Source organism: Pararge aegeria, chromosome 20 (genome assembly GCF_905163445.1).
Source record: "Pararge aegeria chromosome 20, ilParAegt1.1, whole genome shotgun sequence".
Taxonomy (NCBI): Eukaryota; Metazoa; Arthropoda; class Insecta; order Lepidoptera; family Nymphalidae; genus Pararge; species Pararge aegeria.
Genome location: NC_053199.1, coordinates 14860590 through 14875464, shown reverse-complemented (window position 1 = coordinate 14875464; position 14875 = coordinate 14860590). Strand labels below are relative to the sequence as shown.

The following is a 14875-nucleotide window of genomic DNA, read 5'->3' as shown; positions in this document are numbered from 1 at the left end:
GTTTAGGAGGAGTTCAGTGACATACACACGCACACAAGAAATATATATATAAAGATATACATACAATATTATATTTGAAAAACAACACAAAAGGTATACTAATAAACTAATACTATAGAGAAGCCAGATAGTGCTACTACAGCCTAGACCTAAAACACATTCAGGGACGGGTATCGCACAGAATAAAGTGTGGAAGTGAATTCCATAGTATTAGTTCCAAGACTTTCCGATTGCGAAAGTGTTTTAGTAATTACAAACGTTCCTAGGGTCTAGAGCGCTTGCTGTATAAGTGTGCGACAGTGTCAAACTAAAGGACATCACAAATTTCATACTAAGGGTATGACAGTCTGAACTCATGAGCATATCAGATAAGCGCATATTTTATACAGACGTCGCGCGTCGGTATTACAGTCTTGCATTTTGCACGACGCGGTAGTTGCCTATACGATTTGTTTTTGTTTTAAATATCATTAAATTTATAGTCAAATTCGTAAAGTTTATAGTCAAAATAGAAATAACAAATTTAAATAAAAATAAACAAGTGATTATTAGTTATAGTTTAAAAAAAAATAGAAGTTGAAGAGTGAATATTTGATTGATGCGACATTGTTTTCGAAGTGAAATTGTAACATGAACAGTGAATTTTCGCTATTTTGTTTTGTTAAAGTGATGCAGAAAACATTTGATTAACTTGTTGATTTTTCTTTGTTTTTGTTACTGTCGAATTCAACCAGAAAATTAAAGTGTGAATAAGACGTTTATGTTTTTTTGTTGTATATAAATAAAGTTAATTGTTGTTTTTATAAATATGAAGTGCCAAAACATATAACGGGTTAACATCAGTGTACGTTTGGAGTTCGTGTCGTTTTTTTATAGATTTATTTTGAATGTAAGTATACATTTGATCTCTCCTAGTCCCGCGGGTGTCGTACGAGGCGACTAAGGGAGTAGGGCAGCAGCTTCCTCTGTGCTACTTACTACTACCATCCGTTCCGTTCCGTTCCGTTGGGAGAGGCTTTTAGTCTAGCAGTAGACTGTTATATGCTATAGACCAAACCTTATAGCTAACTTCAGGGGGTCAATTTTTTACTATCATAATTTTTCCTTAACGCGCCAAAAGAAGTATAACTTCGAAAAATTGTGAGGAAAATCTGTATGCGTAAGAGTCGTTCATAATGTTCTATAGGCTTGTGAAGTCTTCAAATCCACACGCGGGCAGTGTGGTGGATTTGAAACCCTGTTTACCCAATGCACACGAAAGCTCTGTGATAGGATAGACAGATTCAGGTCTATGGTTCAATGACAATGACGATGACCTGTAGCCTTTGTATGATTTGCTAGCTCGCAATCGAAAAGCTGTTTTTGAGTACAGAAATACTTGAACACCTGAGTAAAATGGATCTTATTTGAAATGCATAAAAGCTCAAATTTGTCTACATTTGTTTATCTTGGTCTTTTGATAGAATGATGTCAAACTAAAACCAGAAGTACAGGATTTGCGATTCTAAAACAGATAGCATTAGATCCATTTTATTTTGAGGACATGGAGTTGGATATGCGCGATCGACTCTTGGCTCATTAACAGGGTAACACTTCGCAGGGCATGTAAGCAATACAACCTAAAAAGTGCCGCCCTGTGGCCTTCAACCTGCAGGGCAAGCAAAGGCAGGAGACAAAAATTATATCCCCCGATTGTATCCCCTGAAAAAGGATTTAATTAACGTGTCCATCTGCCAGAGCACGGGAATAGGGAACAGGGGAAGTTTACCCGCGTTTATTATTACACATATTTTTTTGGATATAATTTGTACTTGTGCGCTGATGCTCTTAGAGTTGATAAAGCTGTGTGAGAAGATAAATTTGTCTACTTTCCCCGGGGAGACAATTGTCGTTTGCCCTAGCATGGCTCATCCTCATGTACCTAGCTATAATTACAGCGGTAACCACGCGCTTCTACTTCTACTACTACTATCGATGTAGCTATCTTAAAGCATGATTTAAAGAAGATTCAAACTAAAATAAAGAAAGACAGGACGTACTGAAGGATAATTTAACTCTATAGAGATTTCAGATGGCCGATTGGCGCAGTTTGCAGCGACCCTGCTCTCTGAGTCCAAGGTCGTGGGTTCGATTCCCACAACTGGAAAATGTTTGTGTGATGAACATGAATGTTTTTCAATGTCTGGGTGTTTATATGTATATTATAAGTATTTATGTGTTATGTTCATAAAAATATTCAACAGCTATCTTAGTACCCATAACACAAGCTACGCTTACTTTGGGGCTAGGTGGCGATGTGTGTATTGTCGTAGTATATTTATATATTTATTATTATTCTCTCTCATGGTGGACATGATGAAAACAGTTTATCTTAATATTTATCTAATTACTAATATAATAAATGCGAAAGTTAGTTTGTTTGTATTTGCTATACGCCTATCAAGCAATCAAGTCGATCTTTATCATAGAGTTGGTTGAAAGGATGTAATAGGCTATTTTTTTATCCCAGGAAAACACGGATTTGTAGATAAACAAACTTTGTACTAAATATCAAAAAATAAATAATTCTATCATTTTACAACATTTTTAAGTCAGTGCTAAAATGTACAAAATATTGAGTGTACCGTATACCGTGTATCCGTTTATGTTTCCTTTGGCTCTCCTACCGTCGATCCGATATTAGTCTTAAAGCGACTGTAGACTGATGCAAAAGGCATATACTAATTTCTAAGAGCCGTAGCCTAATTGGCTAAATCGCTCAGGACGCGATTTCCAGAGAGTAGCAGGTTCAAATCCTGTCGGTTCCAAAATTTTTCACATGCATTTTAAATTTATAAAATAGATAATTCATTTATCTACACTTGGACTCCAAGTGCAAGTAAAAACACGAATAAAAATTAAAACAAATGTCTATATTTTACTTGGCAACATCTTGTCACGACAGCCAGACTGATACCTTCAAAAGTACCTATACACTTTTGGGTAGGCAAAGCTTTTGAGCATCTATGAAGTGCATATTAATGATCTCGTCAGATCACCTGTAAATTCAACAAGGTCGAAATACAAAAATGTCGTAAGAACTCCCGTGCAGTATGCAACTAATGCAACGAAGCTTCACGCTTAGGTGGTTGGAGGCGTTACGGAATATACTAACCCAACTCCAGTTTATGAAAAGCTGATTAAATCAACTTTAATAGCCGTCCGTTAATAGCGGACGGTCAAAACTTAATAAGAAAGAATAAATAAGGCTTTAGTTATAAGTAACTTATGTTGTTATCACCGTCAACTCTCAATAATGTGAACATATATGTACGTACGTCGCATTGAAAGTAAGTTTCATGTTGTCAATAGAGCTAATAGGACAGCCACTGTAAGTTAGTTCGGTAAGTTTAATTTTTTGCCAGCCATGGGATAAATCGTCTTCAGATAATTAAACAATGCTTTATTAACAATGGTCTGTCAGGGCACTAATTATTAGTGGATAAACGTCATGGAGAACTCTTAGGCATGCAGGTTTCCTCACAATGTTTTCGTTCACCGTTACAACGACTGTTATTTTAATTGTTAAGGTAAAAATTAAAAACACACTTAACTCTTCAATGTTAGAGGTACGTCTCCAGGATCAAACCCGGTCCGAACGAAAGGGAGATCCAACCCCAAACCACTAGGCTATAACAGCTTAATTATGAGCACGGCAATATGTCCATGACGGCCGTCGATAGTGCAATGTCGAGGATCAGAGACTACCACTGGTTGACACCTGCCGTTAAGTCTCGCCTTGTGGTGTCGACAAAATTAAAAAAAAAAAACCAGAATTTAAAATTCATTTATTTCCAGTAGGCCTAATTTATAAGCACTTTTGAAATGTCAAGTCAGTCTGTTTGTAGTGACTCTACCACCGGTTCAGAAAGCAGATTCCACTGAGAAGAGCCTGCAAGAAACTCAGCAGATTGCTCTTTTCCAACATCATTTTATAGTTTAACAATCTTTAGAATTTTTCTGTTGTGAGAGATGAGAGCGGAGTGCCCTTGCAGCCTTGTCGTTAAGGTATTCATCAATCGTGTAGTAACCACGATTTGTTAAAGGTGTTATAATATATAGTTTAAACTTAGTTAAAGGTAGATCTAATATTACCTTCACACAAACAAATCAGAATACAGCTGTCACCAACTCTGCTCTTTCCGCGTGTGTCGTACGAGCTGACTAAGGGACTATAACGGAGAACGGCCATCTATTATATACTGCGATCACCAACCCGTCTGGTGCGGTGATTATGGGCAAACCCTCCTGTTGGGAGAGGTCTTTAGTCCAGCAGTGTACGGTTGTTAGCTGTTGATGATGGTTAAGTTTGCCCTTGGTTATCTGCCATTGGTCTCTAAAAGCATTTTGGTCTCTTCACTGACATCTCAAGGTCGCCGTAAACAATGTCGTAATATTCCTTTGCAGCATGCAACAAATGCAACCAAGCTTCACGCTTAGGTGTTACGAAACTAAGAGTTTGACGACCTCCCAGCAGCGTCGTATGCTGTGGAATTTTAATTATTAGGTCCAGGTCCAGAAATGAATACAATACTTGTCGCTTCAGCTCTGTTACCATCATTTAAATATTAATTCCGAAATTAATACTATATTCGTTACTTCAGCCCTCTCATGTAATAAGCCAAGTCTAATAAATAATCACTAGATTTTGCGTTATACCATACAATTCCGTGTAGAAATTGATTTTATTTAACTACTAAAATCTTCCCAGATAAGCTCAAATAAACTCTGAACCAACTTATAAGTTATAAAATATATAAAAAATATTTCCAGTTTCTGAGAGGCAGATCAAATCAACGGTCATCAAAAAATTGTTGTCAATGTAGACCAATGAGTGATCAATGTTAGGTTTTAGGCCAGTCTGCTTTTCACCTCGAGCACAATTTTTTATCAACAAACCGTAATGGTCTTTTTCTGTTATGATTTTGTATAATATTATTGGTACTACACCGACTCGACTTAAATTGAAGAATTCAAATGTTAGCTTTACATTTTTTGTATTAATAAAGTTTTTGGTTTTTTGAAGTGACAACGTCTTATAATTCGATGGAGCCGGCTGCACGCATGACGCATGCGGCGTTACCTCGCTCTGAGGCGTTCCATTCAAGGCTTGAAGTGCAAGCGAGAGCGCGGAACGAGCGACAAAGAGGCACAGTCGTCCCCCGCGTTCGACATCTGTCTCTCTCCTACTTGAGTGAGCGATGCGTCCGCTTGGACAGCTTCTTTACAATAATACATTTACATGTTTTGATGAAGTGCAGTGAAAAGTGAATGTGGTGTCAATTGTTTATAGCAACGATAATATCTATCAAACAAATACTCGTAAAATTAATATTTTCTTTTGAAAAATGCAACCATTCCATCAGTATTTTCTTACGACGTTGTCACGTTCAACTATCGTCAGTTACAGACAACCAATATTTTTTCTTTGTCTCTGTCAGGGTTTCGCAGAGGTTGTTTGATTACCGCCATGCCAGCAGCATTGTTGCATTCTTGTCTAAAGGGGCGTGGTGGCCAGCGAATTTCTAAGCATATAACTTCGCCTCAGGTTGATGGACGCCGGGCGGTCCATCGTAGGATGAGTCCCAACGAAGTGTTGTAGGCGATGGTTATCCACTTACCTGTGGGTGGGTTTTCTGCTTAGGCCTTTAAAGAGTGTGGTGAACTATGAGCTAAACTCCATCATTCTGAGAGGAGAATCCTGCCTATATATTGATTTTTTTTCCTATTCTATTAGCTTTCGGTGCGCTTATCTGCAATCTCACCTGGTAGTAATTAATGTGGAGTCTAAGATTGTAGCAACTGACCTGTTACATCAAAACCATACTCCTAATTGGTTCTACGTGGCATCGTACGGGAACATTAAATCGCTTGGCAGCACGTCTCTATCGGGGCAGGGCAGTGGCATGGTATAGGGCAGCCAGATGATATAAAATGCAGAAAAACTGCAGCACAATCTGATTTATAAAAAACTTAAGGGTTGGTATTGGTACCCTTAATTTTTTTATAAATCGTGCTTCAGATTTTCTCCATTTTATTATTTATATCATCTGCATACCCTGTATGTACGCCACTGCGGTAACTTACCACGGCCCACTCCTCCTACCAGACCAAATTTATTGTCTTTCAAACAAAAACCATTACTGTATTTGAATTGGGCTGTCAACTACAAAAATTTTGTATTTGAATTCTGCAGGAAGCTTACAGGTTATTTAACCACTCGCTATAACCCTTTGGAATCAAGCAATAAGACAACAAATCGGAAAGAGGACGCGGTGGGAGAGGAGCCGGATGAAAATTTATGTGCGAATTTTTTTACACTCGGAATAAATCGCGGGAAACCGCTAATAAACATATCTAAACACGGACATTGACAGCTCCTTCAATCTATCCTTCTACAATAGCTTTCAGCAATATCCAAAATTACTGAAATTTACTACACTAGTCAGAAATAGTACAAAAATGAACTTGCATTGCATTTATGATTTGGAAGAAGATGATAAAATTAAGTATCTACCTATATATTTTTTGTACTGCAAAAAACGACCGCATCTGATTGTATTGATAACACAGCCGCAACGCACCGCTGGCAAACGATATATGATCCTTCTTATGTACAAAACTATTAAGTAAATTTTCTTCAATTCATAAATTGGGTCACTGTTGTCAGACCAAAAAAAAAAGTCACCGTGTATAGTAATTATTTTTAAAGGTCGCGTACTACATGAGACTGTAGGATGTAATATTTTGGTTGTAGTATAAATAAAATCGAAGGTTATTTGAACAGTTCATTCACGTTTTCCAAATCCACTTGATTTGACCTTGTCCCCGATTGATATGCATTTTTAAACCGCATCCGACGAAAGCTATGTCGCCTTGGTAAAAGGTTTGGATAGGCTGCGATACGGTCGTTCACCTTCGAGTACGAGATCCTGGGTTCACATCCTGACTTGGTCAATTTGTGAATTATAAATGTCTAGATTAGTCCAGGTTTAACCAGATAATCCAGATTTTTAAATACATATAATAGCGAAAATGTGTCTGATTATTTATTTAATTGATTGTTAACTAATCTTGGTTTAATTAATATTTTTTAACATTATAATTGGCTGACCAAGCTGATAGCGTACTTGATGTTAAATTGAAAAATATCGCCTAAACACAAGGCAAAACTTTATAGGGCATGCAAATAAAACATCTTAGAAATTACCGCTTTGTGTCCATTAACCTGTTAAGCCTCATGTGTCTGTAATTACCGGCAACTATAGACACCGACTGGAACACAGCATTACTGCTTGACAGTCAAAGTATGCATAGCTGTTGTACTTTTCCAGACGAGCTATCACCAAACGCTCGACTTAAACCTATATGAAATGATGACAATTCAGACCCTCTGAAACTAATATTATAATGCGAAAGCTTGTCTTATTTTTTTATTCGTTATTATTGGCTCAACCAATCTTGATGACATTTGGGTATATATATTGTTTGCATCCTGTTGATTATAAAATACTTTTTATCCCGGAAAAGCAACAGGGTAACAAGATAGTTAAGATTTCATAAAGTACCAGGGCTTTAGTAAGATTGAAGAGGTGACAGATTTTTCATCGAAAAATGCGTTTCGTGTTAACAAATATCAATGATATAGGGAAACAGCCAAACAGGCCCTTTCTGGTGAGAGGCATCGGCGTGGAACTAACATGTGTTAGTTTACGTAACTGCATAATTATTATTTTATTTACGTGCCTAACCTAACACCATATATTTTTAACGTTTTAAAAGACATGCAGTTTTTTTATAGTTATTATTGTCAGATCAATAATAATTTATGAAAGTATGAGATAATTTTTAAAAAACAAAATAATTTTGGAATCATTTTGAAAAATCATAAAAAGCATAATTATTTTCTTTCATTTTGTTATATATCCGAAGTTTGCCAAGCAGAAATAATCTCAAATAAATAGTGTAAAATATTATAATTAATAACTTAATTTATACATTCCAAAACTTTATTTTATTATTCAGTAAAAATAAAACCATCTCATTAATTGCACAGTTTTATGCAAAAGAGGTCAAAATGTGGAAATTAAAATTCATAATGGATTTAAATTAACACATTTAGCGTTAGTAGAATTCTGCAATGAATATTCAAATCCAAATTCCTTTTTTGTATCATTTCGAATCGATCGAATATCTATACTTATAATAAAAATGTAACTGGAAGATTTCTGTACATTTAATATATTTTGAAAATTTTGACCGGGGCATGCTTTGTAATCGATACTGAGTCCAAAACAGATTTTTATTTAATTTTTGTCCGTCTGTCTGTCTGTCCGGGCATCACGTGAAAACTACTGAACGGATTTAAATAAAATTTGGCTTAGTGGTAGCTGGTATTCCGGGTCAACATATAGGATACTTCTTATTCCGATAAACAATTGGTTTCCTGCGGAAAATGGGATGACAAATTTTATCAATTTTACTTCATATCTCCGTTACATTATTTTTTCTATTTCTATCAAGCATGTTTGCTTATTTTAATAAGGATCTGATAAATATTGTCGGAGATAAAGGACATAACAGTAAGTCGCAAGGCACACGGGACAACGATTGAATGCATGCGTCCACCATCCTACTAATATTATAAATGCGAAAGTTTGTGCGGATGGATGTATGGATGAATGTATGTATGGATGTATCAACTAAAATAATGACAACTTACCACGTAAAATTATAGTATGTACATAGGCTAGCCACGATGATTATGATGCTAGTATAAGATCTATTCTAGCTTCTCGATTGACTCATACGCGGACGAAGTCGCGAGCGTCCGCTAGTTGGTTATTAAGATTACTAAATAACTAATCACACGTTTCGTTTTAATTACATAATGATGCCCGAGACTAGATGCATTTTTTTTAAATTATTTAATTTTTTTGCAGGTAAAAGTACCATAATGAACAAGATTTTCTTTGAAATAGCGTTCGAGGCTGAACTTAACACTAAAGAGGATCCGGAGCTATTGGCCCTAGCGCCGGAACTATGCAATGAGAACCCTGACACCAGGATGCTAGCCATCACGGAGCTGAGGAAAATGATCGTTGGTAAGGTTTCAAGAAAAAAAGTGCATAATAAAAAAATCCAAAAAAAAAAATTTACTTTGTACGAGTAATACAACAAAATAGCAAGAAATAAATATTTTCTACAACATTTTTAAGTAAGTTCCAAGTAAAATGTATAAAATTACTAGGTATAGATCATATACTTCGCATTCTCTTTTATATTGTAGCAAGGAAAGTACCAGTAATTTTCTACACTTTACTTTGCACCGACTTAAAAATGTTGCAAAAAATATTTTCACCGACTTTGTTGTAACTTTTCAAAACGCTTCAAAGTCTTGCCGCTTCAATAACATGGGAGTTATAACATCCGGGACGGAAAGCAGGGAGCTGTTCAAACCAGTTGCTTGGACACCACGAAATTCCTGGCTTTGAGCTGATACAGTTTCTTACTAGGAAATCGAATACCTAGACCAGTGCATTATGTGACTTAGGTATTAATAAACTAAACTTAATTTACTGAGTCAGATCAGAAGACAGTTGTCACCAACCTTTTTCTTCCCGCGGGTGTCGTACGAGGCGACTAAGGGAATATAACGGAGAAGGGGCAGCAGTGTCCTTTGTGCTATTACTACCATAAACTGAGATTACCAAACTGCGGGTAGTAATTATGGGCAAAGCGAGAGACCTTCAGTAAACTGTTATAGGCTATTGATTGATAATTTACTCACTAAAACTTTTTGCGATAATGCCAACTTTGGATTAATCTCTAGACGCATAGATATACCGTAAGTAAAAGGTGCATTCTTCAATATCTTTTGCTATTTGCAGAGCGTGACGAAGTCAAACCACATCGCACAGATGACGAGTACCTGATCAGATTTCTCCGTTCAAGAGACTTCATCATACGTCGAGCGTATAGACTCGTAGGTATATTCTTCTTTGTGCTTACATGGATCTTGGGATCTTCAAGGTTATACATACTTAAGTTTTTTTTAAAGCTACTATCATCTATTTCGGTTTGTCAATAAAAATGCTTGCTCGAATCTTACCTGAGTATAGCAGTGTGTTAACTTGGACATATGCTAGGGCCCCAGGAATAAAAAAAGATGAAAAAATTCCGTTTTAAAAATACAGATTTTTTTACAGTCTAGTCAATATAGCTACTTTACCAACCAGTATGAATTACTTGTTTGATTTCAAACGTTTTTATTACTTATTGGAAGTCCTGCTGATTAATCTATATACATATAATAAAATCGTAGACGGCTGAGTCTGTACATTTAAGATTTTTTTAATTAAGCACCTCTTGGTGTTTTGTGTTTTTTTTTTATTAATTTTGTTTTCTCACATTTTTATATAATTGTTGCTAATATTAATATTTTAACAGTTACAATTTTTTGACAGAACAGCCCTGCTTCTGCGATTTGATACATCAACTGCGCTGTTCTTAGCACATGTATAAATTAAAACAATATGACAAAAAATGCGATGCGTGTTTCATGTTGTATTTCCATTGGCAGCTAGTCCGCTACCACGAGTTCCGGGAGCAATATCCAGCCCTGCAGAAGGGCGTTGACCTGTGGGGCCTGATCAGAACCCAAAACGTTTACGAAGGGATCATGTTAGACAGGCCTGATGTTGGCAGGGTCTCTATAGTTCGATGGGGTAAGATTCAAGCACGAACAAAAGGATTTATTCTCATACTGAGGGTGAACTTATATACATACTATAGAACAACCATACCTGTAATACAGGTTATAGTCAAGTGCTTACTAGAAGTCAGCACTTGACTGCAATCTCACCTGGTGGTAAGTGGGCCGCCGAACCGCATAGCATAATAAGCGAATCGCTTAACGTCTTTGTCGGTAGGGTTGTAACTAGCCACAGCCAAAGCCACCCACCGTATCAGACCAGAGAAAAACCAGCAATTAAAAATTCCCAAATTTCTCTGCCGGGATCGAACCCGGGACCTCCGGGATCGCTGCGCCAGGAAGGTCGTACTACTAATTAAAAAACTAAAGTATTACTAACTCAAGTATACAACGACCGTAGGTCTTGATTCTGAAATCCTAGTGTTCCGATTACTGCTCTCATACATTTTTTCGATAACTTAAAAGATACCTACCTACTACTACTACCTACTCCTTTAAAGGCATCGACCTTGTAAACACATACCTTTCGCTCGACCTTGGCTTGGGACTGCATTAAGAACATTATAAACGTATTCGTAATACATCTCGTCAAACAAGTGTGCACTTCTTCATATGAACATGTACACTTGTATAATTATTAATAATAAATAATATATATTCCGAAATCAGAAAATAATAATTTGTGATAAATATTTGCATGTCTTATTCATATTGCAAAAAGTGAGCATACTAACAGGAACAAACACCACTATAGTACCACATTTACCAAATAAAGATTATTTGATTTGATAACTTTGGTCAGATGTATACCGACTAGGGGTGCCAGGATGTGATCAGAAGACATTATATAGTATGGGTTCATTATTATTAACCCTTTATGGGTCAAATACAGGGCGTGGGACTCCACTTATAATTAAGAGAGTTAAGGCGTAGTATACTGTCCAAGTACGGATTGATAGACTTCACACACGTTTCTCATACAAACATCTACCAGTTGTGGGAATTGATCCCACAGCCTTGTACTCAGAAAGCTGGGTCACTGCCCACTGCGCCAATCGGCCGTCAATAATTGCCTGGAAGAAATCGCAATATAGCTATAAGGCCAACAAATAGTACTTGACAACAAATTACCAACAACGCTAGCCGACAGAAACATAAAACCTGCAGATTTTAAAAATAAGATTAAAATACCGCTTATTAAGAAATGTACTACCATCCAAGAATATATAACAGACACAATATTATAGTTTGACATTGTATATAAATATTATTATTTGTCATGAATAATAATAGATTAGATTAGTACTTGAGTTAATAAATGATCAGAAATATAATCAAATAATCTTTAAATATTGGATAGAAGCAGGCGTTACTTTGCGAATTCCATGATATATTATGAAAATTAAGCTTAATTTGCTATACTCCGCGAAAAATAGGAGAATCTGTATGGTTTAAGTCTCTCATCCCCACTCTTCCAACTAGTTAGCCAATAGTTAAACTACTCAAACTTTTTCCCAGTAGCTCAACCTCTAAATCCTTCGAAGGTGCGTATCACAATATTTGTAACAAGTTACTGTTGCTTCTTTTTTTTTCTCTTTTATTTTGCTACTAATAGTTTTCGTTATTATATTTTAAACTTTCATTATTATTGTTGACACGTGATGTAAATTCATTTAAACATAAATAATATTTATATTATAAGTAATGTATATAATGTATAATCTCTTCGATCTTTATACTCCACACCAAACAAATCTTCGGCAATGTACCCTCTACGCACGTTTCGCTCCGAAACCGGAGCATCCTCAAGAGACCTTGTCTTGAAAATTGATAATTGTGAAGCTTAATTTTCATAACGATTAATCTTTGTAATTTTGATAACTTATTTTAATATTTTCGATTGATGATGGATTTAAGCTGTTAATATAATACTTAGAAAGTAGGAATTAGTTTAAAAACATATAGGTATTATATGCATGTCATCTAAGGCGGATTGTTTGTCCCTTATAGTCTACCAACATTGAAAAACCAATCAGCAAATATATGAGTTGAATTGAAGTCAACTCAAGGCGATTATATATTCGTATGAATAATTACACCTTACCTTCCAGGACAATGGGATCCAAGCGAGGTACCAATGGAGGATCTATTGAGGGCCGGGTTTGTGGGTTCTGAGATCGGCTGCCGTAACCCGAAAATACAGATTCTTGGACTAACTGTAATACTGGACCTGGAGGGAATAACGTTGAGGCAAACGGCAGCTGTCACACCGTCGGTCGCTTACCAAATAGTTTCTTTACTTGGGGTAGGTATTTTTTAATTCAGAAAATCATCATCATCATCGGGTGCCATCTTCTTTAAATTTAAGTTTGGCGGTCAACAATCGAAAAGCCTACCTATTAAGTGCTGCTTTCTTAATATCTCGGTAACAAAGAATAAATTAAGAAAATGCTCCCTTACAAATATCGGTTTGGCCGATGGCGAAATTATCGTATGCCTCTTCATATGTCCTTTTAACCAAAAAACCGATTAATATTCTAAACTGGAGGTCCCTCGCGACTTTATCTGCGTATCAGTCAACTTTAAAAGATAGTCATATGGTTTCCACGGACTGTTTTTTAGAACTTTTAAAAAGAAGCGATACATACATACTTACTACATACTTCCGTTGTTTTGGCTTAACGTTTACCTTTATACACTGCACGCATCGGAATCTCTCAAACAGTATAATTTATAGTGATTGCAACATGACATAAATAAGTATGTTTTTCGTCTTAACGCCAATACCTATCAAGATTTATATATTATTTGGAAAAAATCCAATTCGAAACAGTTCTCGGAAAAGCGCGTTCAACCAAAAAAACCAATACTTTATAGTAAGTATTACTAGGTGATGCCAAGTTTAATTAAGACAGACAGGTGGACAGACATACAGAGTTAGTTTCGCATTTATAATTTTAGTGTAGATACGCCATTAATTTTGTCATAAATTTTGTGGCTGCGTCTTTCTTTCACGTAGCGAACGTCGAATTTAAAATATAAGTGGGGAAGGAAGCACATTGTACATGCGGATTAGTAAATAATACTTTTATTTTTAGGCATCAGTTCCAACGAAGATACGGTCGTGTCACATCATTAACTACTCCTGGATCCTCAACACTATGTTCTACATCTTCAAGCGGTTCATCCCCCAGGGGTTCTGGAGCCGGATCTTCTTCCACGGAAGCGATATAAAGTCCCTCCATCAGCACATAGATCCGGAGTGCCTTCCGACGAGGTATGGTGGCACTTGTGGAAACAACGTCTCCTTCGCCGTCTGGCTGCAGAAGATCAAGAAGTATCGTGACGAACAGTTTGATAGGGAGATGAAAGCGTTGGGTTATATTATAAAGGAATAAGTAAATTATATAAATACTGTTTTCAACAACGCTCGTGAAGCTCGTAAAGCTTCGTTTTTGTACTTATTTTGGATAAGTATATGGATGTTTTTGTATCTCTGTAAATTTTCTCTGTGGTGTACAATAAAAGTGTATTCATTCATTCATTAAAGGGGGTCAGGGGAGGGCAGTCCTGGAAATGTCACAGAAAATGTATGAACTCTCTTAAAAAATGTTTGGCGGCCAAGATAAAGACTGACAAAAAATACAGTTTTGGCGATTATCAATTATACAAGGCTCTCTAAAAATGTTTTCAAAAAACAGCCGCGGACGATCTGATCTCAAAAAATCTCACATGCCCCTCCCTAGGCCAGAAGTTTGGTACGCCCATGTAACGTTCCGTCTTAAGCCCGAACTCAATATTCTGCGATGTTCAAAATCTTCAAATGCCAGATTGAATATAGTAGTGCCATCCTTATCTACAGGGAATAGTACGAAAAGGAAAGCACTAATCTGCTATCTGGAGGTTTTTGTATAAATTGATTAGGAAGCTAGGAAAAAGCATTTATCGTCTGCAGATAACATTTGTAAGGAGATACGCAATGACGCGTTTTTTATCGTATTTTCGATTTTGAAAGTCATCATGCTTTACCGATCGAGCTAGCTAGGCTGGTGATAATCCAGTGGTTAGAACTTCGACTTCACTTTCGGGGGGCCGAGTTCGAATCCCACCACGCACCTCTAA

At 36.4% G+C, this 14875-nt stretch overlaps 1 protein-coding gene across 1 annotated transcript; it reads left to right on the top strand.

Moving 5' to 3' along the window:
* Positions 1 to 595: 595 nt before the first annotated feature.
* Positions 596 to 14209, top strand: LOC120632678 (clavesin-1-like). The gene is made up of 6 exons (XM_039902634.1): positions 596 to 889; positions 8982 to 9143; positions 9930 to 10024; positions 10622 to 10766; positions 12865 to 13058; positions 13852 to 14209. The coding sequence occupies exons 2-6, from the start codon at positions 8996 to 8998 to the stop codon at positions 14149 to 14151; spliced, it is 882 nt and encodes a 293-aa protein (XP_039758568.1). The 5' UTR covers positions 596 to 889; positions 8982 to 8995; the 3' UTR covers positions 14152 to 14209.
* The last annotated feature ends 666 nt before the right edge of the window (positions 14210 to 14875 follow it).